Source organism: Eriocheir sinensis, chromosome 4, assembly GCF_024679095.1.
Source record: "Eriocheir sinensis breed Jianghai 21 chromosome 4, ASM2467909v1, whole genome shotgun sequence".
Classification (NCBI taxonomy): domain Eukaryota; kingdom Metazoa; phylum Arthropoda; class Malacostraca; order Decapoda; family Varunidae; genus Eriocheir; species Eriocheir sinensis.
Window position 1 is genome coordinate 17,813,473 of NC_066512.1, and position 21,292 is coordinate 17,834,764.

A 21,292-nucleotide genomic window follows, 5' to 3' on the forward strand; every position below is an offset into this window, starting at 1 on the left:
CATTCGCCATTTGGTAAATGGTTGTTTTGAATCCACTGCTGGATACAAACTTTAAATCAAATAGTTGCAATGATGGATAATTGTTAATACTAAATGAATTATCCATCCCATCACTGTCACATACAAGAAAAACAGTACTGCGGTTGTGTGTGCTATCTGATGAGTCCTGTGAATTGTGGTCAGCGATTAGAAGAAAAAAGATTATGTAAGGGATATTTCAGGAAGTTTGGGTTCAGGAAGTCAAGGGTCTACTGTAGTAATAATTATGTACCTGTTAGGTAATTTAATACATCTGTGCAGAATGGTTCCCTTCTTATCATTTTGTTCAAATCTATAATTACAGTGACATGGTGTATCATTTATATGTTTGGATATGGTACTTATGCATACAGTAAGCTTTAAATTTTGGGACAAGCACTATCAAAAACCCATTACTGCCTGTCAGTACTTGTTTAATTTTCATCTAGTGAAAGTGGACTGATAAATGTGAAGCTTTCCAGATGCACTGAAAATGTACTCAGTAAAATATACAAGAAAAATACAGATGTGTTGTTCCTGTGGCAATGAAGATATTTCAAATTAAGGTACTTCATATGAAATTTACATATGAATAGCTAATTCTGGGTCAGGCTTAGCCAATATGACTGGCTTTTGCATTGTAGCCTATGTTTACCAATGATGGTACCGGATCTTGGTCAGAGTTGTTACTATACTTTTAAGCAAGTTAGTGCCAAGGTGGCACAATCAGTGAAATGACTATGCCAGTAGGTGACAAGCCTTACATACAACTCAACCATTATGGGCTACTGTGCATGTGTAGACTTAATCCCCTTCTGCCAGACCCCTATCTTCACTTATATGATGGCACATGTCACATGGGGGAAAATGGGGACAAAATTCAAGTATTGTTCATGTAAACTGGCTTTGGAAGTACCATAGACCCATCTGATGCATATGGGATGGTGGGGGTGCATGTTGACGAAGAGTAGCAGTGGACTCAGGAAAATGATCAAAATGGTGTACAAAGGCTGTGGAATAAGGTGACTACTTTCATTCCACATTTCCGGCACCTTTTTCTCTCCACACCTGGTTGAATACCTCAGTCATCCTATCAATTACCTTGATCCTGACCTCCATTCATATAGTATGGGATATCATCTGGTCCTGCTGCCTTACCTTTTTGCCTTTTCATACACTCTCTGACTACCTCCTTACTGATCCTTTCATTCAACTCATCTGCGTCCTTTCTCTTGTGTACTAAACATGCTTCTCTCACATCAGACACTTCACCTACATCTCCAATATCTTTCCTAAACTCTCTGACTCTTATTTTCTCATTGTCTGGAACAAAGTCACCATTTACTTTCAAGCTTTCTACATTTTAACTGTCTGACATCCCTTCTCTCATGAACCTGTAGCATTCACAACCACCTTCAATCCATTTTTCTCTTAGTGACTAGATTACATTTTCCTCACTTCATTTTTGCATTCATGATCTTCCACTTTGTCAATTACTGTTATTTCACATATGCATTCTGATATTTTAACCTCTGTTTCTGTACTTTTACCTTTTTTTTCCTCCCCCATCTGCAGTCTATTCAGCCTTTTTCTTTCCTCTTTGATATCCCTGCTATCTTATTTTACTAAGGTTTACATATATGCTCTTTTTCTTTCATTTATTCTTTCAAATCCTATATGGTAGCCTGCAGCACTTCTCCCATACATTCTCTATCAAAATTTCATTCAGATCATCCACCACCTGTAAATTTTCAACCTTTCAGCTTCTTTCACTCCATATGTATGAAAGTTGTGATACAGCTTTTGCTTTTTTCCTTTTTTTCCTTTTTGTATGGGTGTAGGAGGTCAAGAAAATGTAGGTAGGGACAGGTGAGTTGTGACAGGGAAGTTAATTGTGATAGTACAGCTTTTTCTTTTTCATTTTCGGGAGTGTACGTATGGAAGTTGTGATACAGCTTTTTCATTTTTCATTTTTGTCTGGGTGTTGGAGGTCAAGAAAACGTAGGTAGGGACAGGTGAGTTGTGACGGAAGTTAATTGTGATACAGCTTTTTCTTTTTTCCTTTTTTATCCTTTTTGTCTGGGTGTTGGAGGTCAAGAAAGTGTGTAATAAAGACAGCAAGGAGAGGCGCGAGTGGGAACGAGGAGTCACTATCCGACACCAGGAGGACCAAGGCATGAATTAAGAGGGTCTTCAACTTTCAAATATTTACCCTGAAGAACCAAAAGACGACATTACAGGAATTCTGCATGATAAAAGAATAAAAAGGAGAGAAGAAGGAAACCAAAAGGAGTGCCGTTGTGAGAAATGCCTCCCCGTGGAAATAAGTCGCGCTGATGTCCACTACGCATGCGCACTGGGGAATAATCGGCAGAAAAACACATTAATTTGCCTTATCTTGTCCTATTTTCACAATAAGTGATCTTTGTGAGGGTTGATATTGCCTGCCAGAAAACAACACATTATACCAACAGCCCAAAAGAAGCAAGAACTGAGTGAACATCAAAGTGAGGTAATTCTAATGTTTCCCCCATTCGTTTGTTATAAAGCCGCCTCTGGATTAAAAATGTTTGTATGATGTTTGATTGTTGTATTAGAGTCGAAATGGGACAAGTAAACGATAGCGGTGAGTGAAATAGATAATAAGTAAAGTTGAATCTCTCCTACGACCCCGTTACCAAGGCGACACTCGAGACTCAACTTCTAGCGCCAAAACAATGGTCCCACAGCCTAACCAGCCCCCTAAAACACCCCAGAAGAAGAAGAGGGAAAAGAACGTAAGCTGAAGCAGGCCATCCAGCAGGTATCAGAGAGTGACTTAAGCGTGAGCGAGAAGGAGGTGAGTCCTGGGAATCACTGGGGCGGCAGTGTGTGTGGAGGAGTTTCAGGTGGGCGGCGTGGGAATGTCCCTGATTCTGTAGGTGATCCGCATAACTTGAAAAGTAGACATTTGCGACGGAAATGAGGTACAAAATCATGCAGTTCACTACATCTATCACCAGAAAAACATGAACCACGTGAGAAAATCGTTGGTTGGGTGAAACTAAATTGTCCCATATTTGTCATAAACATTTAAATATATTAAATTAAACTAAAACAAACCCAGACTGATCTAACGTAGAAGACGAAGAGTGTGGGGAGATCTGATCAAAGTATCCTATGCAGTACCCATGCTATTTTTTTGGTATATTAGAAGCAGTTGTTGGCTAGATTAACCGACTAACTCGAGACTGTCTGACTGACTGGTGACTAACCAATCACATAGTTAGTGCAGGGACGATAGCTTGTTTTAAGAGTAGTCTTGATAGCTACATGGATGAGGATGACAGGTGGTAGTGGGAGGGAATCTCTGGGGCTGCCTTGTGTAGGCCATTCAGCCTCTTGCAGTCTCCCCATGTTCTTATGTTCCTATGTTCTTAACTTAATTAAATCTAACCTCCTAACAGGAGGTGCTTGGCCCCCCTCAGTCCCCCTGTGTTTTCACATTTCATATCACTGGGAAACTAACTAAGCTGTAGGTTACCTGTGCCTTGCTGCCAAGATTATCCTAAGGCACTCTGAATGTACACACCTTTTGGCTGTCACTGTCACTGATGCAGGGCCTAAATTGTCATTTTGTCCTACAGATAGGGCAGATAAGAGCCTATGGAAGAAATGAGTATCTTTCAAATTCTTCCAAAGTTCTTTCATCTTGATTATTTCCTACAGGGCAGCAATGTTCTGACATTTTCCTGATAATTGCTACTGCAGTACTCAGAAAATTCATATAGGCTATGCTTCCTTACTAATGAGACTTTTTATACAACCCTGGAAAATAGCAATAAAATGTGTGCACAAACTATAATAGTAGCACCTTATGGTGTAAATCAACAAGGAATGACCTAACTTTGTGGTATAGAAAGTCTCACAAGTAATGAAGCATATATGAATTTGGGGTTTTGTTAGGCTATGTTAGGTTAAGTTCAGGGCATCTTCAAACACATGATAGCCAGCACCTTATGGTATACATCAACAAAAAAATTACCTCACTTTGTTGTAGAGAAAGTCTCATTAGTAAGGAAGCTTATATGAATTTTCTGAGTCAAGACCTATAGTAACTGTTTGCGGTTTTGTTAGGTTAAGTTTAGGGTATCTTCAAACACATGATAGCCAGCACCTTATATATATAAATCAACAAAAAAGGACCTCACTTTGTTGCATAGAAAGTCTCAGTAAGGAAGCATAGGAATTTTCTATTAGGGGTTTTGTTAGGTTAAGTTTAAGGTATCTTCAAACACATGATAGCCAGCACTTTATGGTATAAATCAACAAAGAATGATCTCACTTTGTTGTATAGAAAATCTCATTAGTAAAGAATCATATATGAATTTTCTGAGTCTAGACCTATAGTAACTGTTTCCAGTTTTGTTTGGTAAAGTTTAGGATGTCTTCAAACAAATGATAGTCAGCACCTAATGGTATAAATCAATAAAGAATGACCTCATTTTGTTGTATAGAATGTCTCTTTAGTAAGAAGCCTTTATGAATATTCTGACTCAAGACCCATAGTATGTGTTTCGGGTTTTGTTAGGTTAGGTTACGTTAAATTTAGGCAGTGATGGGCACCGCAAACCGAAAAGTTAGCTTCACTAACTGGTAATCCACTAACTAAAAAGTTAGCTTCGCTTACGCGAAACGGCTAAACTGATAAAGAAATTAGTGGAAGCTAACACTAACCGCTAACTTTTTATATGGATTTAGCTTCAGTTTAGTATTTTGGTTCTAAAACCCTTAAAAACGGACCTAGTGACCTGAAATTTCAATATGTTCTAGCTTAGACATAGAGCTTTCCGGAAAGGTATGGCAAATTAACGCATTTTTTTACGTTTTTCCATAACTGACTTTTTTTTATTATTTTAAGTTTATTTCTTGTCAGGTGGAAAATATCAAATTCTTGTTAAATACAGAGTTCAAAGAGTTGTAAATGGAAGATGCATTATAAAATACTAAAAAGGTTCCCTAATAATTGTCCAATTAACCTACTTTAATGTATAATTTACCAAAAAGTGGAAGCCCTGGAATTATTGCGCCATGTGGCTCAACTGGTGCTGTGTCTGCCCACAATGGACAAGAACAAACCTGTATGACTTTTTAGTGGACTTAAAGTTAGCGGAGGAATAACCACATTTAGCGAAAGCTAAATGGTTCCGCTAACTGTTTCCAAAGTTAGTGAAAACGCTAATCAGCTAACGAAAAAGTTAGCGTAGGTAATTAGTGGTTAGCAGATCAGCGGAACCGTGCCCACCACTGAGTTTAGGGTACCTTTAAACACATGATTGCCAGCACCTTATGGTATAAATCAACAAAGAATGACCTCACTTTGTTGTATAGAAAGTCTCATTAGTAAAGAAGTACATATACATAAATTTTCTGTGTCAAGACCTATAGTAACTGTTTTGGGTTTTGTTAGGTTATGATAGAAGTTTAGGGTATCTTCAAACATATGATAGCCAGCTCCTTATGGTATAATTCAACAAAGAATGACCTCACTTTATTGTGTAGAGTCTCATTAGTAAGGAAGTATATATGAATTTTCTAAGTCAAGACCTATAGTAACTGTTTGGGGTTTTGTTAGGTTAAGTTCAGGGTATCCTCAAACACATGATAGCCAGCACCTAATGGTATAAATCAATAAAGAATATCCTCACTTTGCTGTATAGAAAGAAAAGATTTTTATGGCAATATAGAATATTATTTTGTAAGGTAGGAAATGAGATATGAGCACATTAATAAAACCAAACTTTATAACTATTTATTTTATAGACAAGCCAATATCTTGTTTTCTGCTTAACTAACTGCTCTTCATTTGTTATGTGTCTTCTACTAACTTTTAAACTTCCTGGAGAACCATAGGAAAGAATATACAGGAAAATGTTTATTTATTTTCGTTAATCGATTCGAAGCATTTTCCATAGTTTTCATAATATTGTTAATTAGAATCAGCGCAAAAAAAAAAAAAAAAAAAAAAAAAAAAAAAATAAAAAAAATAAACTTATGCTTAATACTTCAATATACATACAACGCAATAAATCAAATAATTATAAAACAACAATATTTCCTGTTCCTAAACCAATTATAGTTATATGTTACATGCGCGAGACAACTCTAATCCGTCACTACAACTCAATCACTAATACATAACATGTTTACCTGCCAGAAAAGGCCACTGACTTCTGCCCCGAACGTCTCAACAAAATAGTACACAACAGTAAACCCAGCCCCCAACCCACCTCCATCCCCCTCCCCTCCATCACCCTCCGCTGGCTTCACGCTGTTTCTGATCTTGAGTCGATCGAATTATGAACTGGCAACGCTATGTGCAGCGTTATGCTGGAGGGGACTGAGGGGACTGACATGGACTAACTACTGCGAGTCACTGTGAGGCTGTTGACGCGACGGATATATACGAGACATCGGGTACGAAACAGGGCGCGTGAAACTGTCGTACTTTTCGTATATGCGAAGCATGTCTTTCGTGAACCGAAAATTGTCCTATATTTTTCACTTTCGTATATCCGAATTTTCGTACATCGAGCTTTCGTATATCGGGGATTTCCTGTAGAGATTAAAACAAGTGTAAAAAATGCCAGGAAATATGTGTGGTTACCTGTGCAGCTGCTGGTGGCAGAGCAGCCCATAATGTCCTGTGGCAGATCAATCCTACGGTTCACCACAGCTATAATGCAATAGGTTCTTACCCATGGGGGCTTTCTCTCCCCTGGTCCCCCCCTTAGGGTCGCTAAATTACAGCTGAATAAGCATGAACCATGTAATGGCGGTCTTTGTCCCCCTCAACCCCCTGGTATTCCCACATTTTGTCACATTGGGCTACTCAGTCACCCATGGCTGTGCAGGTTTGTGCACACATTTTATTACTATTTTCACACTCTAGCCTCTCCTAATATTGTGATTCTCTGTGTGGGGAACACAAAAGATTTAGAAGATGAACGGCAAGGTATGTTCATGGAAGCCTCGAGATTTGCTCAAGAAAATGGTATGTTATAGAGCATAAATACAGAAAGGGCAAATCCTGGGGATGGAAAGTTTAATGATTTATTATTTATGAAACCTTATGGGAAAAATCATTATTTAGTTTCATAATTTCTGTGGATATTCTCTCTCTCTCTCTCTCTCTCTCTCTCTCTCTCTCTCTCTCTCTCTCTCTCTCTCTCTCTCTCTCTCTCTCTCTCTCTCTCTCTCTCTCTCTCTCTCTCTCTCTCTCTCTCTCTCTCTCTCTCATCCCACTTCCCTTTATTTCCCTTACCATACTTTCCTCTCCTCCAATTCTCCTTACCCCCATTACTACCATTATATCTCAAAACTTGAATTTTATATTTAATGCTATATCAGATTGTAGTCAAATATGAAAAATTCTTTGTCAGATGTGGAAAATGCTTTGGTTGAATGCCACCTCATGTTATGTAACTTTAATCTACTAGAAATTGGACTGACTTCCATGTAAAATACTAAAAAAAACTAGATATTGCAAATTTTCACCATAAATAGTCCACTGATGTACTGAATGCTTTTAATCATGAACAGCAACTCTGTTATGTATGTTAATGAATTTCTCACATACCTATTGCAAATTATTATTTCCTTAATACTCTTGTCATTCAGGGAGTCTTACTTTTGATTGAGCAAGGCTTTATGTATTTTCACAGAACAGTGCCTCTGTGGTGTTGTGGTTAGCATGCCTAGCTACAAATCTGTGGGCCTGGGTTTGAATCCTACCCTGGGCAGTCAGCATGCTGCCAACCTAACCGTTCATCCTTTGTTCTGGAGTTGGTCAATAAATGGTCACCTAGAAAAGGCAATCTGTGGGAACCGAGATGCCACACTTGCCCAGTGTCTTGGAGTAATGGGTTTTCACCTACCCCAGGCTCAAGGCCCAATGAGATGGAAATAAGCACTGAGGCTACACACAGCTTGAGTGTATACTCCCAATTTTCCCTTCATGGATGACAGTGCACCTACTGGAGAATGTGTTGAGGGAAACCAACTTTACCTTCATGGATGACAGTGCACCTACTGGAGAAAATGTGGAAGAAACTTTCCTAAAATCCACCAAGAACTTTTGTCTAAAAATAAAAACAGGTCAGTTCTTAATAATAAACTTCTTACTGTTTTCTGTAATATCTTAAAAAAATATGCCATTTTTGTTTGGTAACCCTGCACTGAGCAAGGCCACTTCTAGATACAAACGGTACAAGCAACTTCTTGGGCTCCCTTTGTTTGAAAGGGTTTGAGCTTAATCTACTGATATATATAGGAGATCTGGGGAAACCTGGAACCTTCCTTCCTCCAAAACCTGGCTATGTCGGTCCCAAAATATATATATATATATATATATATATATATATATATATATATATATATATATATATATATATATATATATATATATATTTATATATATATTTTTTTTTTATGAGAAACTAAAATATACCACGTAACACAGGGGAGCTGGATAGAGTGTGAATTGGTTCAGAAGTACAACATGAAGATACTGCTCTTCATTGATCGTATCAGTTGCAAATTCAACTTCCAGGAGGTAGGGCAGAGTGCATGGGCTCCTGGAGGATTTAGAAGAGGATAGCAGGTAAGGAGAGTAACCTTTTATCCACTTTTAAAATATAAACTTTTGAAATAGAAACTTTTAAAATAGAAACTTCCTTCACTTTCAGTGAGCATTTCAACACACACTAATATTTTTTGTGTGTGTTGTATTAATTTCATTCATACCTTAACCATTCATCAAATATATTTTTATTTTTACCCACTCTCGCATGGCTAGGAGAGCACTATTTTTTTGTCATTGTCCATGTCTTTGTTTATCGCTCTTTGTGTGTCTGTCCGTTACTAAAATATCTGAAAAAGTAGTTTGACATAGCTAGTCACTAAATACCTACACACGTAATGAAACAAGGGTCAAGTCAGGGTTGTCAACTCCTCTGTAGCACTTCCTGTGGAACTTGCCCATAAAAGTAGCCCCAAACCACCCAAACAGGGCAGTAAGCACAGGAAAACACCTGCCCTGTGTTCAGTTGCTTTGTTACCCGTGCTATGTTGTGCAACATTATGCAATGGAGCTAGCAGATTGTACCAAGGTGGTGGTATTAGCCAAATGTCCACTGAATCACTGTGTGGGCAGGAGGGGCAGTATTTGTAAATAAAGGGGATGTTATAGTTATATGAGTGTGGCCAGTGTCACCGTTGTCAATCCTGACAAGAGTGGCTTAGAACGTGAAGGGTAACTGCAAGGGGGCTTGCTTGAAGGCAGCAACGGGGATGGAGGCAGTGGGTAAGTGGAGCAGCATGCCTTGTGGCTTGTGTTCCCTGATAGTTAGTTAGCTACTGTTATCTTGAATTCAAAATCCTCACTTTCTCCTGAATAGTTTTCTCCATCCTCTTGCTTTTCCAGTAATTATTATACTCTCCTATACATATGTCACTATCAGTTGCCAAGTCCGTTTGCTCATTATCCTTATTTACATTCTCATTGAATTCCCATATCTTACCCAAAACTCTGGGCTTGGTCAGTCCCATTTTACATGAAGCAACTAAGAAACATAAAAACAAAAATAATTGTGCTAAAGAATTGGTGCACAACCCTTATTTTTTGTAAATTTATTTTTCATTTCAGTTTATAATCAGGGGTACACTATGCATTAGTACATTTTTTTCTAACTATACAGAACCTGATACTCTGCTATACACATTATCACTCTCTCTCTACTGTCAAACGAAATTGATTTATTCATTCTGACCTGCAGAGTCGAGTGAGAAAGTTGGAGTCTCACTGCATGCTCATGTGTACACACAAGTGCACACACTCTGTATATTCTGTGTATATTATACGCTGTGCAAGCAGATTTTCTACAATAGCACATCTTTTCAAATACTTATCTATTTATAGGAACATGAAGTTATGAAAGTAAGAAATGCTTAAAAGTAAGATTTCCAAGATATATCCTAGTATTTTCTAAACAGGTCCTGATTCAGATTAAATTTTCTCTTTGTGGTCTTGTTCCAGAGGCGGATCCTTCAGGTGGCTGGAGCAGGCCATGTGTAGGATGTTGGCTGGGAGGCTGCAATCCACTGGTGAGATATCACAAAGTAATAATTTTTGATTTTAAGAGCAAATGAAAAATATCAAATAACTAAATCTTACCAAAGCAATTATATAGTTCACCTCCAATACTTTTAAATCCATTGTTGAATCTTGAAATGCTTTCAGATCATTACAATCTATTGAATTTGTTTTATGACATGATTTGAAATGTTTCAGCACACAGAGCAGGAAGAGTACAAACAGATACTTTAGGTCACTACTGTAACCTCAACACACCTAAGATGCAGATAGATACAACATAGGTAATCAAAATAAATAAGGTCTGGGTAACCCATGCGTCCCAGTCCGTTTATTTCTGTCATTGGGTCAGTAGCCAATATTGTCCAACATGTGCGACCCCAAGTTTGAGTAAATTCAAGGCCATGGCGACATGTGGCACTCAGTAGGTCACTCCCTGGTCAGTTGACAGCCGGGGTGTCAGGGCTGGATGCCAGCTGTCACAAATGGGTTTATTTTTGTAACCAAAATATACCCGGTGACAGTGAATTTTGATTGGAAAAAACAACAACTATATGCTGTTTTGCTACCTCCATATTCAGCAGGTTCTCAGACACTCATAGCTTCAAGTTAGTTGAAGCAGATAGGCTAACAATAAAAGAAAGGGACACGTGAAGTTATATATAAATTATTATAAGAGCAATATCATCAATCACTCGATGGGGGCATATGGGGGGGGGCACATCACCTCACCCGCCCTACGACCCCTAACCAGGGGGTTCCTTCCAGTCAAGTCTCCATGCAGGCATCCCATCCCAAGTACTTCACAGCAGGATCTATTGACTTTCTCAAGCCCCTTGGCCTCTCCACTCAGGGGCAAGGACAGCCCACCACTTGACATGGACCAATCATAATAAAGTTACAATGGAGTGTGGAATAGTGTTGGAACATGCATTGTGAGCACAAGATTCAAAACTGACTGTGGATTGCAGCGAGCATTTAGCTCTGTGGACTATGGTCCAAGTGCCCTGCGCGCTTGCTGCGAGGATTAAGTGGTTAAAGGATTAATAGTGGCTTGGAGAGGTGGATAGATGCCTTTGGTAAAAAGTGTCTATGTAGAATCAGAGATATTGCTGGAATGACTTTTGTTTTTTAAACCAACAATTACTATACGACTGATTCAACATGTATCACCTGTATAGTTCATCAACACCAACTCCAGCTATATGAGCATGTAGCACGGTACCCGGAAACAAACCCTGCTCACCAGATTGTTTCTGTCAGTCAATCCTGAGTGGAGGTGGCCAAGGGGACTGCCATAGAGTTTGTGGCTTGAGGAAGCTGATAGACCTTGCCATCAGGTACTTACAATGGGAATGGGGCCTGCATGGAGACTTCCCTGAAGGAACTCAAGGGTTTGACATTGTAGGGTGGGTGAGTGACGTACCCCCTGGCATATGTCCCCATTGATTGATTAATTGAACAGTTCCTCAGGAATGTAACCCATTCATAAAGTGAGGTTTGCATATACTAATCTAATACAGTTAACAAGCGTTTGTATTTACGAATTACATGACAGTTACCTGGTCTGAAAGTTGTATAATTTGTGTCTTGTTCTTATACTCTCAGATGATACATCTCAACCATATATCATCAATACTACTGAAGAAGAGACAAGTAAAGTCATTGTATGAACAAAACTGTTGACTCACCTGGCTGGCAGGGACCCTCACACACCCGCACAGGGATGGGCATGTCGCCGGGGCAGTCGCTGGGCTTCATGAACCAGGCGGCAGCAAGAGTGGAGGAGGTTCTGTCCTCCCCCAAAGGTGTGACACAGCCCACAAGGCGGTGCTGCAGCCCGACACCACACCACTCAGAGCAGGGGCTCCAGGGACCTGCCTCCCATCTGTATGTACACACACATGTGAACAAAGGGAACCATAGTCAGTCTTATGTGGAATTGTAAATGTCTTTTTATTTGTATCTAAGGATTTTTCATTAATGTAAATTGTTGAATGATGTAATTTAGGCTTATTGCCATGACTATCAATCTATATCTCCGATGCTCTGCTCTTTCACGGGAACTTTCCTCTAGGGCATGGCTACTCAATTGGCGGCCCTCGGTCCGAATCTGGACCTTTTGAGTGTCGTAGCTGGACCGCAGGCTCCAGGAGTAAAAAAAATTACTTAAATAACATGAAGGTCCTGGCAGTGGATTCTTGCAAATGTATTTCCTTAAATGGCTGTAGGCCCTGCAGTCAGTCAAGAAAATACACTTGCAAGAATCCATCACCATGACCTTCATGTAATTTAATTATATCCTTCTACTCCTGGACCCTGGGGTACAGCAATATTGTTTATCCAGACCTCTGCATATATTTGAACTTGTCAAACTGGATCTTTGTCCATAGTAGTTGAGTAACCCTGTTCTAGGGGGGTGGCTGTGGCAGAAGTGTCTCCATTTCTCTCAGCTCGCTCAATCCAATACTCGCTCACCCTATTGATCCACTTCACAGGTGGTCTGCCCCTGACACTCCCTCCCTCAATCCTTCCCTCATACACTCTTCACAAATTCATTCTCCTTCATTCTCATCGCGTGTCCGAACCATCTCGGCGCACCACGCTTCACCCATTCGATCACTCCAATCCACTTCTTTTGCTCTCACACCCATATCAAACCACTCATACACACTTTTATTACTTATGTAACTCATTTTCACTGCACATATTCCCAAGTGCTGTGCTGCATTCCATGTCCATGTCTGATGCATATGACAGAGTTGGCAGCATAATACTGTTTCTTATTCCCCTCTTTGCCTCCATGCTCTCACTTCTTCCTCTCATAACTCTCCAACACATCCACTACCTTTCTGTCCTTCACTGCTCTTTCCCTCACCACACCTTCCATACTAACATGCTTACATAAAACTGTCCCCAAGTATTTAAACTCAATCACCTCCTCCATTCTCTCCTCCCCCAGTTGTATCCTACACTTTGTTGTGCTCTCTGCTCTAACTCTGCATGGCTTTGCAAAATCAATAGTCTGCTCTCTTGCTCTCTCACATACCGTAATCCTACTCTTTCCAGCATTCACTTTCAGCTTTCTCCTCTTATGCACCCTGTCAAACTCATCCACTATCCTCTGTAGCGTCCCCTCATTCTTTATTAACAATACAGTATCGTCTGCAAACAGGCCTGCCACCAATGACTCCTCTGTACCTCTCACTTTCAGTCTTGGACCTAGTTCCCCCACTCTGACTTTCATTTCTCTCATACAACCATCCATGTACACATTAAAAAGCTATGGTGACATCACACACCCCTGTCTCACGCCTGTACCAACACCAAAACTCTCACTCAACTCAACATTCACGTGCACAGAGGCACTCGCATCCTTATAAAAGGATCTGATCCCCTCAAGTAAATGCCATCCCACACTATATATCCTTAGAATATCCCATAAACCCTTCCTGTCAACCATGTCATATGCCATGCTTTTTAACAAATTATTACACAATAGTTCTGCAAGATTTTTGTCAAATCAGCCTACAAGCTTTTCTCTCTCACACACACACACACACACACACACACACACACACACACACACACACACACACACACACACCCTGGGAAAAAGTGATCATGTGCTCATAGAGATGGAAATGGAGGAGGGAGGAAGGGAACAAGATGAGACTTATAGAAGTGATAGATTAAACTATAGGAAAGCAGGGGTGGAAAACCTCAAGAAGTTTTTTGGTGAAATGGATTGAAAAGAGTTAATGAGTACAAGCGAAGTTCAAGGAGAGTATGATATTTTCACGAGGGCGTACAACACAGGTGTTATGAAGTTCGTACCAAAATACAGACCGTGAGAGAGGGCTAAAAATGACTGGTTTAATGCAAGATGTGCAAAGGCAAAAGAAAAGAGAGACAAAGCATGGTCAAGATTAAAAAGAAACAAAAAATCAAAGAAACAGAAAAGACTTTAAGGCAGCAAGAAATGAGTACGTGAAAGTGAGAAAGGAAGAAGAGAAACGATACGAAAAGGATATTGTGGAAAAGTGTAAATAACAACCTAAACTATTTTATAGATTTATAAATGGAAAAATTAAATCAAGAGAAACAATTGAAAGACTGACTGAAGAGAATGTAGAGATCGAGGATCCCAAAGGCATGGCGGAATTATTTAACAAAAAATTCCTGCAAGTGTTTACCAAAGAATCATTATTTAATGAACCACAAGAAAACAACTTAGATGTATATATGGAAGAGGTCAAAATAGATAAAGAGGAGATAAAAAACTATTGGGGGAATTGGAAGAAGGGAAGGCCGTGGGACCGGATGGAGCTTCAGGTTTTATACTTAAAGAGTGCAGAAATGAGTTAGTTGGCCCGATATATGACATCATTAGGTGCTCAATTAAAACGGGCACAGTGCCTAGGGAGTGGAAGAGGGCAGAAGTGGTACCTATATACAAAAGTGGAAAAAAGGAAGAACCCCTAAATTACAGACCGGTGTCTCTGACCAGTGTAGTATGCAAAATATGTGAGAAATTAATAAAAGAACAATGGATGAGATTTCTAGAAGAACATAATCTAATCACAAACAATCAATATGGGTTTAGGAAAGGCTGCTCATGTGTGACAAACTTGCTGAGCTTTTACTCAAGAGTGACGGACAAATTACAGGAAAGAGACGGATGGGTGGATTGCATTTACCTAGACTTAATGAAGGCATTTGACAAAGTTCCACATTCAAGACTACTGTGGAAACTAGAAAATAAAGGAGGATTGAGAGGGAAAATGAAGTGCTGGATGGAAAGCTACTAAAGAGGAAGAGAGATGAGAACCGTGGTTAAGGACACTAGATCGGAATGGAGAACAGTGGAAAGTGGAGTGCCCCAGGGGTCGGTTTTAGCACCAGTACCCTTCCTAGTCTATATTAATGATATGCCAGAGGGAATAAACAGCTACATGAGCCTGTTTGCAAATGATGCTAAACTGCAAAGACATATAAGAAACAGTGAAGACTGTAAGGAGCTGCAAGAAGACCTAAACAAGATTTGGAAATGGAGTCAGAAATGGGAGATGAAATTCAACGTGAAGAAATGTCATGTTATGGAAATGGGAAAAAGTGTAGAAAGACCAAAATGGACATATAAAATGGGAGATGGTGAAATATTAAAGAAAGTAAATGAAGAGAGAGACCTGGGAGTAATAATGCAAGATTATATGCAACCAGAAAGTCATATAAATCGGATCTTCGGTGATACATATAACATGGTGAGAAATATAGGTATAGCATTCCACTACATGGACAAAGAAATGATGAAAAAATTAATAACTACTACGAACAGACCTAAACTAGAATACGCGGAAACAGTGTGGTCTCCACATATGAAGAAACACATAAAAAACTAGAAAAAATACAGAGGATGGCAACAAAAATGGTTCCAGAACTGGAGGGACTGACATATGAAGAGAGATTAAAGGAAATGGACTTGCTAACACTAGAACAAAGAAGAGAAAGAGGAGACCTAATACAAATATATAAGCTATTGAGTAATATGGAAGAAGTAGATAACGAGAAATTGCTACTAAGAGAAGAACCTTCCAGCAGGAATACTAGAGGACATAGTAAAAAGTTGAGGAAGGGAAGATGCTCAAGAGACAAAGAAATATAGCTTCCCACAAAGAAATATAGAGGGTTGGAACAGACTAAGTGAAGAAATAGTATCGGCGAAGAGTGTGCAGAGCTTCAAGGAAAAGTTGGATAATTATAGATACGGAGACGGGACCACACGAGCATAAGCCCAGGCCCTGTAAAATTACAACTGGGTAAATACAACTGGGTAAATACACACACACACACACACACACACACACGTGCACACACACACACACACACACACGTGCACACACACACACACACACACACACACACACACACGGAATTAAATTACTATGTCATCTTAAGTAAAGTAATATGATAAAAGTGCCTGCCCGGAAGTCATCTGGCTACCACCATTGCATCTTTGTTGTAATCACTAGTTAACTGCTGGCTGGCCTTGAGGTAAGACACTCGCTCCCAAGATATCTGGCAGAGCATTCAAATTTATGGTTGAATTTGACTTCTACACTAAATTGTTCAAAATAACTTTTGCCCCTGTTGTTCATGGAACTTTTTATCAATTTATCAACCATTTCCTTTTTTTTTGCCGAGATTGAAAAGTTAAATTTTAGTTAGTATTATACTTTACAAGGACATAAAATTGGTTTGCACTATACCGCTAACTTCCCCACCTCCCCCCATGCACACATATATACACAAGAGATTATGTTTTCCTCAATCCTCACTAGAATTAAGGAAATAAATATGACCTCCAGATAGTTATCAGCTTCCAGCACCTTTCTCAGTCCAATGGAAGGCTGGTTTTGGGACTTTTCTGATGGGAACTTCTGATGGGAACATTACCTTGGGTTCCGGCATGGAAAGGCATTGCAAACTTGGTTGTAGGGAGCGTGGTAGTTCGGCAGACCTACACACTTGTCTTCTGACACCACCTTCTCTGGGTCCGTCACCTCCACACATACCTGTGCATAGAACACTAAGTTATAGTAGTGTGAAATACAGCATGATACTAATAAGTGGTGTGCCTCATATTGCAACACAATAATTTACCTTAATAATTATAAGATGCACTAATCCCACATCCAAAGCTCAACATTGCTTCCACATTATATCTGCCTCAACAGGACCAGTTAATTTTGACTCAGGAGCACAAACGTACATTCTCCAGTTTTGAATACTTGTCTCTGGTAAATATGATGAGCGGGGACCTTAACTTACAGTTTACTGTCTGTGACTTGTGAAAGTGTTCAGGTACCTCACAAAATTTTTGTTATCTAAGAAGCCTTCCTGTTGGTTTATGTAGTGAAACACTTTACTTGTGTTCTCAAGCCTTCGTGCCACTACTACTATTGTTACTACAATACAGTTGACTTTATCTAATCTAAAAGAGAGGAAGAAAAGAAGAATGGAGGAAGAGGGAAAGCATGATTCAAGAAGGGAGAGTCTGCCAAATACCTCATTTAGATGTAGGAACACCCTCTTGTCTGTTTCCTTTAGTATGCTCTTTTGCTAACCAGGGGAAAGGGCTAGAACTCTGAAGTGATAGGTAAGGTGATGAAATGAAAGGGGCTGTAATGAAGAGTTTACCTGATAGATGGTTCGGATGCCACCACCACATTGACTGCTGCAGGCAGAGGAGAGGCTGTTGCGGGCGTAGGCAGGGGCGGTGGCGGCCAGGACAGGGTGTTGAACAGCAGCATCCCGAAGCAAAGCCACTGGTCTGCCACACCACACAAGGGAGGTTACTTTATTATTTATTATTATCCATCCCACTATTTATATTTGTTATTGGTGACAAGGTGAGTGCCAATTCTCCATATTTAAACTTAAACAAACTCAGCTGCCTACGAGGTAAGGAGAGGGAGGGAAGGTTAGGTGTTGCAGCAGCACTGTAGGAAGGACCAACAAGATGCATGGGACTTACCTGCCTGCTTCTGGGCTTGGCGTGGTGGCTCTGTGGCTCTCAGTAAACACCTGAGCTAGCAGTTGACGAATAGAATTGGGTGGCATTGGGACATAGAGGCCAATTCCTGTCACGTTGAATTTCGGTAAAGTCCATTTCCCGATGCTGTCTTTGTTGGTGCTGCTCCTGGGGTCTCTGCCTCCTGGGTCACTATCAGTTACACCCTTGTTGTCTTCACCTTGGTAAGTGTTTTCCCTGTCATGACTGCTGCATTTGTGTGCATCATTTAAATCATCACAGTCACCTCCATCATTGCCTTTCTTCTCTTCGCCGTCATCGGCAATCCCATCAGCATCCTGCCTAAAGTCTGCACTGTCTGCAGCACTCTTAGGAAGCAGTGGTTGTATAATGCTGTGTGGAGTGGCATCATACTTCATGGAAGCTTTCTCTGCTGTGCCTTGTCTTGTAATACTAAAGGATGGGAGTGTTTGTTCTTCAGCTGCATGACTAGTAATATTTGACATTTGAGAAGCTAACATCTTGTAGTTCACAGCTGGCACTTCATTTCCCTCTGTATCTCCTTTCTCTTTCACATTGTTGCTCTCCTTTCCCTTAGATGAATGTTGGTTGGATGATGGTGCATCATATCCTTCAATTCTTTTGTCTTTGGTGAGGCTCTCCTCCCTATTTTCCACTTCTATTGATTTAGGTACACTGTTGTTCTTTTCCAGGGCGGGGTACGCATAATTGGAAGGAATATCATACGTTTGGGGGATGATGGTGGAGAGTGAGGAATAGAAAGAAGGAAGGTAGGAATGGGAAGGAGGAGATGACGGCAGATAAGCGGTGCTCCAGTTGGTGTTATGGAAAGTGAATGGTGTTGTTTTCTCAAGATTTACATGGTGGGGAGGAACCATCTCACCCCCTTCTTGTCCATTCTCTTGAGAGGAAGCTGATATAGACAGTGAGGTTAAGGATCTTGCTGACGTAGCCAACCTTGCCTCAGAACTGTTGGAGGAGGAGGAGGGATAGTTGATGAGGCTGGAGCCACAGCCAATGTAGGGGTGAAGGAAGGCTGGGAGGAGCATGCAACGAAGAGGCAGTGGTATTGTGCTGACCTGTAACATAAAGCAAGAAATTATAAGATCTATCAGTTTTGCAGAAATAGAATGCAACAGTAGTAGTATGAGATATGAAAAACAAGAAAATAAAACCATTAGGCCTTTTTTTAGATTTTGCATATTTTTCCCTATAACAGTTGCAATATTTATATCCATGATTAATTATATACTTTTTAATTTGTAATATGTTATCACACTGGAAATATTAATTTAAATGTGCTTTCCTGTCTTGCCCTCAAAAGTACTGTATACTTTCCCAAACATAATTCAACCAATATGGAGTGAGAGATGTAAGCCACGACTCACCTCGTTGGGGACAGCTGCCAGACGGAAGGCTGACTCCATCACGGGATTGAAGATTACCGAGGGTGGCCAGTTGGGTGAGTTGAAAGGAGGGCGGTAGGGCTTACAGAAAGGTGGCCGGTTGAAAGGAGAGCCGTTGGGCTTACAGATGGGTGGCCTGTTTGGTGGTTGGAATGGTGGCTGCTCAGGAGGTTGGTTGGGGGGTTGGAAGGGAGGCCAATTGGGGGGGTTGGTGGGCATTTGGAAGGGAGGCCAATTAGGGGGTTTGGTGGTTGGCTGCTCAGGTGGTTGGAAGGGAGGCCAATTGGGGGGCTGGGTGGGCTGTTGGAAGGGAGGCCAGCTGGGGGGTTTGGTGGTTGGCTGCTCAGGTGGTTGGAAGGGAGGCCAGCTGGGTGGCTGAGTTGGTGGCTGGTTGGGTGGGTGAGTATTCGTTGGGGTGTCAGGTGAGGCACTGCATTCTCCCGCAACACACACCATGTTCCTACCACAGGTGGTGCCAGCCAGGGCAGGGTGGGCACCCCGTGTCATGTACCCATTGCTGCAGCTTAAATACTTACAAATGCTCTGGAGGATAAACATCAGTAATATCACTCAGTAACTTAAAAATATATTATCCTTTGTTTTTTCCACAGGGAGATTTATTGAATCCAAAACTATATGTGGTCTGGAGGCTCTTGAACAATTAATACTCACTGTAGTGGATGGTGCCGCTTTGTATTCTGGTCCATAGGCGATGACACACTGCTGGTCAGCTGGGAACCTCTGCCCTGGTAAACCCCCAGCATTGTGCTCTACAGCCTGCAGCACCTGTGCCTTCTCCAAGCACTTGTCTTGCCTCCAGTTGCAGGCACACACAGAATGGAGAAATGGTTTAGTTATATTGTCATTAGCATGATCATGATATTAATCAATTATTATTTTCATTAATATTTCTATACATGCATACTTTAGCGAGGCCCCATTTATCTCTGCCCCTTGGGGTGGGGATGGGCCATTAATGCCACAAGAAAATATATTTATCTACTCCCATCTGTGCTTCCTTACACCTCCCTTAATTATTATTATTATTATTATTATTATTATTATTATTATTATTATTTATTATCATTATCATCATTAGGATTATTATGTAATTATTATTACTCAAATTATTAGTATTACTACTACTGCTATTATTAATATTATTATTACTATTATTATTATTATTATTATTATTACTGTCAACATTAGTAATAGTAATATGGTACTAGTATTAGTACAGCTATTATTATTATTATTATTATTATTATTATTATTATTATTATTATATAACTGGGAACAATACCACAGTGTCAGTGGCATACCTAGATATCTATCAATGGGGGGTAGGGGGCACCTGGGGGGGTACAGCTGAGTATGAGATGGCATTAGGCAAGTGGAACTCCGGGGAATTCTGATGCCATATATAGGTTACTAGGGCATATTATTAGATCAGTGGTGGGTATTAGGGCATGGCCAGTGTGTGTGTGGCTGTGTGAGGGGGGGGGTACCGGATTCTCATGGGGGACACGTGCTTCCTTGTGCCCCCCATGTACCTATGCCACTGCACACTGGGGTGAGACTCCTGACAACAAGCTTTAACTGCACAGAAACAGTCTGGAGAGTGCAAGGCTTCACCAACAGAGTGAGGGTGAAGATCAACACGGGCGGCAACCCTTACTGAGTAAAAATAATCCACCCAGGATCTCAGGTTTACTTATGGAATTGGTGCTTAGGGCTTTCCTATGGAGTTTTTTCCTCTCCTCAGTATGAAATCTAAAATCCCATTTAGTTAAAAGAAATTGGAACAGCCCTTTGTTATGTGCGAATGACACAGTAGGAGAATACTCACTCAAGAAAGGTAGCGAAGGCGTCCTTGGAGCAAGACGACCAGGAAAAGGATGCCTGTGTCATGCTTTGTGACATGATGAAGCCGTCTCCCTTGCAGGCTGAGGCGCCGGCCTCTCCGTCGTGAGGGACACCCATGGAGTGAGCCAGCTCGTGGGCAGCCACGTGCACTGCCTTGAAGGTACCCGCCTCCACCACGGAGCAGGAGCCGTGAGGGTGACACATCCCTCCGACGAAGCTCGCCCCGAGGGAGGAAGGCGTGGACTCAAATAGGTCTTCTCTGGAAGAGGCAGGAGTGAACGTGTCATCAGTGGTAGCATCAATGATCATCAACTA

The 21,292-nt window shown here is 40.7% G+C and overlaps 1 protein-coding gene and 1 long non-coding RNA gene across 2 annotated transcripts in view; one reads left to right on the forward strand and one right to left on the reverse strand.

Moving 5' to 3' along the window:
* Window positions 1-11,907, forward strand: part of LOC127009239 (uncharacterized) — a 14,889-nt gene extending 2,982 nt beyond the window's left edge. The window contains exons 1-5 of the long non-coding RNA XR_007761739.1: window positions 1-2,857; window positions 7,722-8,154; window positions 8,519-8,659; window positions 10,094-10,161; window positions 11,759-11,907. The exon at window positions 1-2,857 is cut by the window's left edge and continues 2,982 nt beyond it. This is a non-coding gene — a long non-coding RNA (uncharacterized LOC127009239). The remainder of the gene's footprint in view (window positions 2,858-7,721; window positions 8,155-8,518; window positions 8,660-10,093; window positions 10,162-11,758) is intronic.
* LOC127009230 (uncharacterized) overlaps window positions 9,673-21,292 on the reverse strand; it is a 20,212-nt gene continuing 8,592 nt past the window's right edge. Inside the window, exons 6-13 of the mRNA XM_050882097.1 lie at window positions 20,961-21,236; window positions 19,784-19,925; window positions 19,094-19,654; window positions 17,688-18,784; window positions 17,351-17,483; window positions 16,607-16,725; window positions 11,842-12,038; window positions 9,673-10,158 (exon numbers count right to left, since the gene is read on the reverse strand). Coding sequence (XP_050738054.1) covers window positions 10,064-10,158; window positions 11,842-12,038; window positions 16,607-16,725; window positions 17,351-17,483; window positions 17,688-18,784; window positions 19,094-19,654; window positions 19,784-19,925; window positions 20,961-21,236 — 2,620 coding nt within the window. The 3' untranslated portion in view covers window positions 9,673-10,063. The remainder of the gene's footprint in view (window positions 10,159-11,841; window positions 12,039-16,606; window positions 16,726-17,350; window positions 17,484-17,687; window positions 18,785-19,093; window positions 19,655-19,783; window positions 19,926-20,960; window positions 21,237-21,292) is intronic.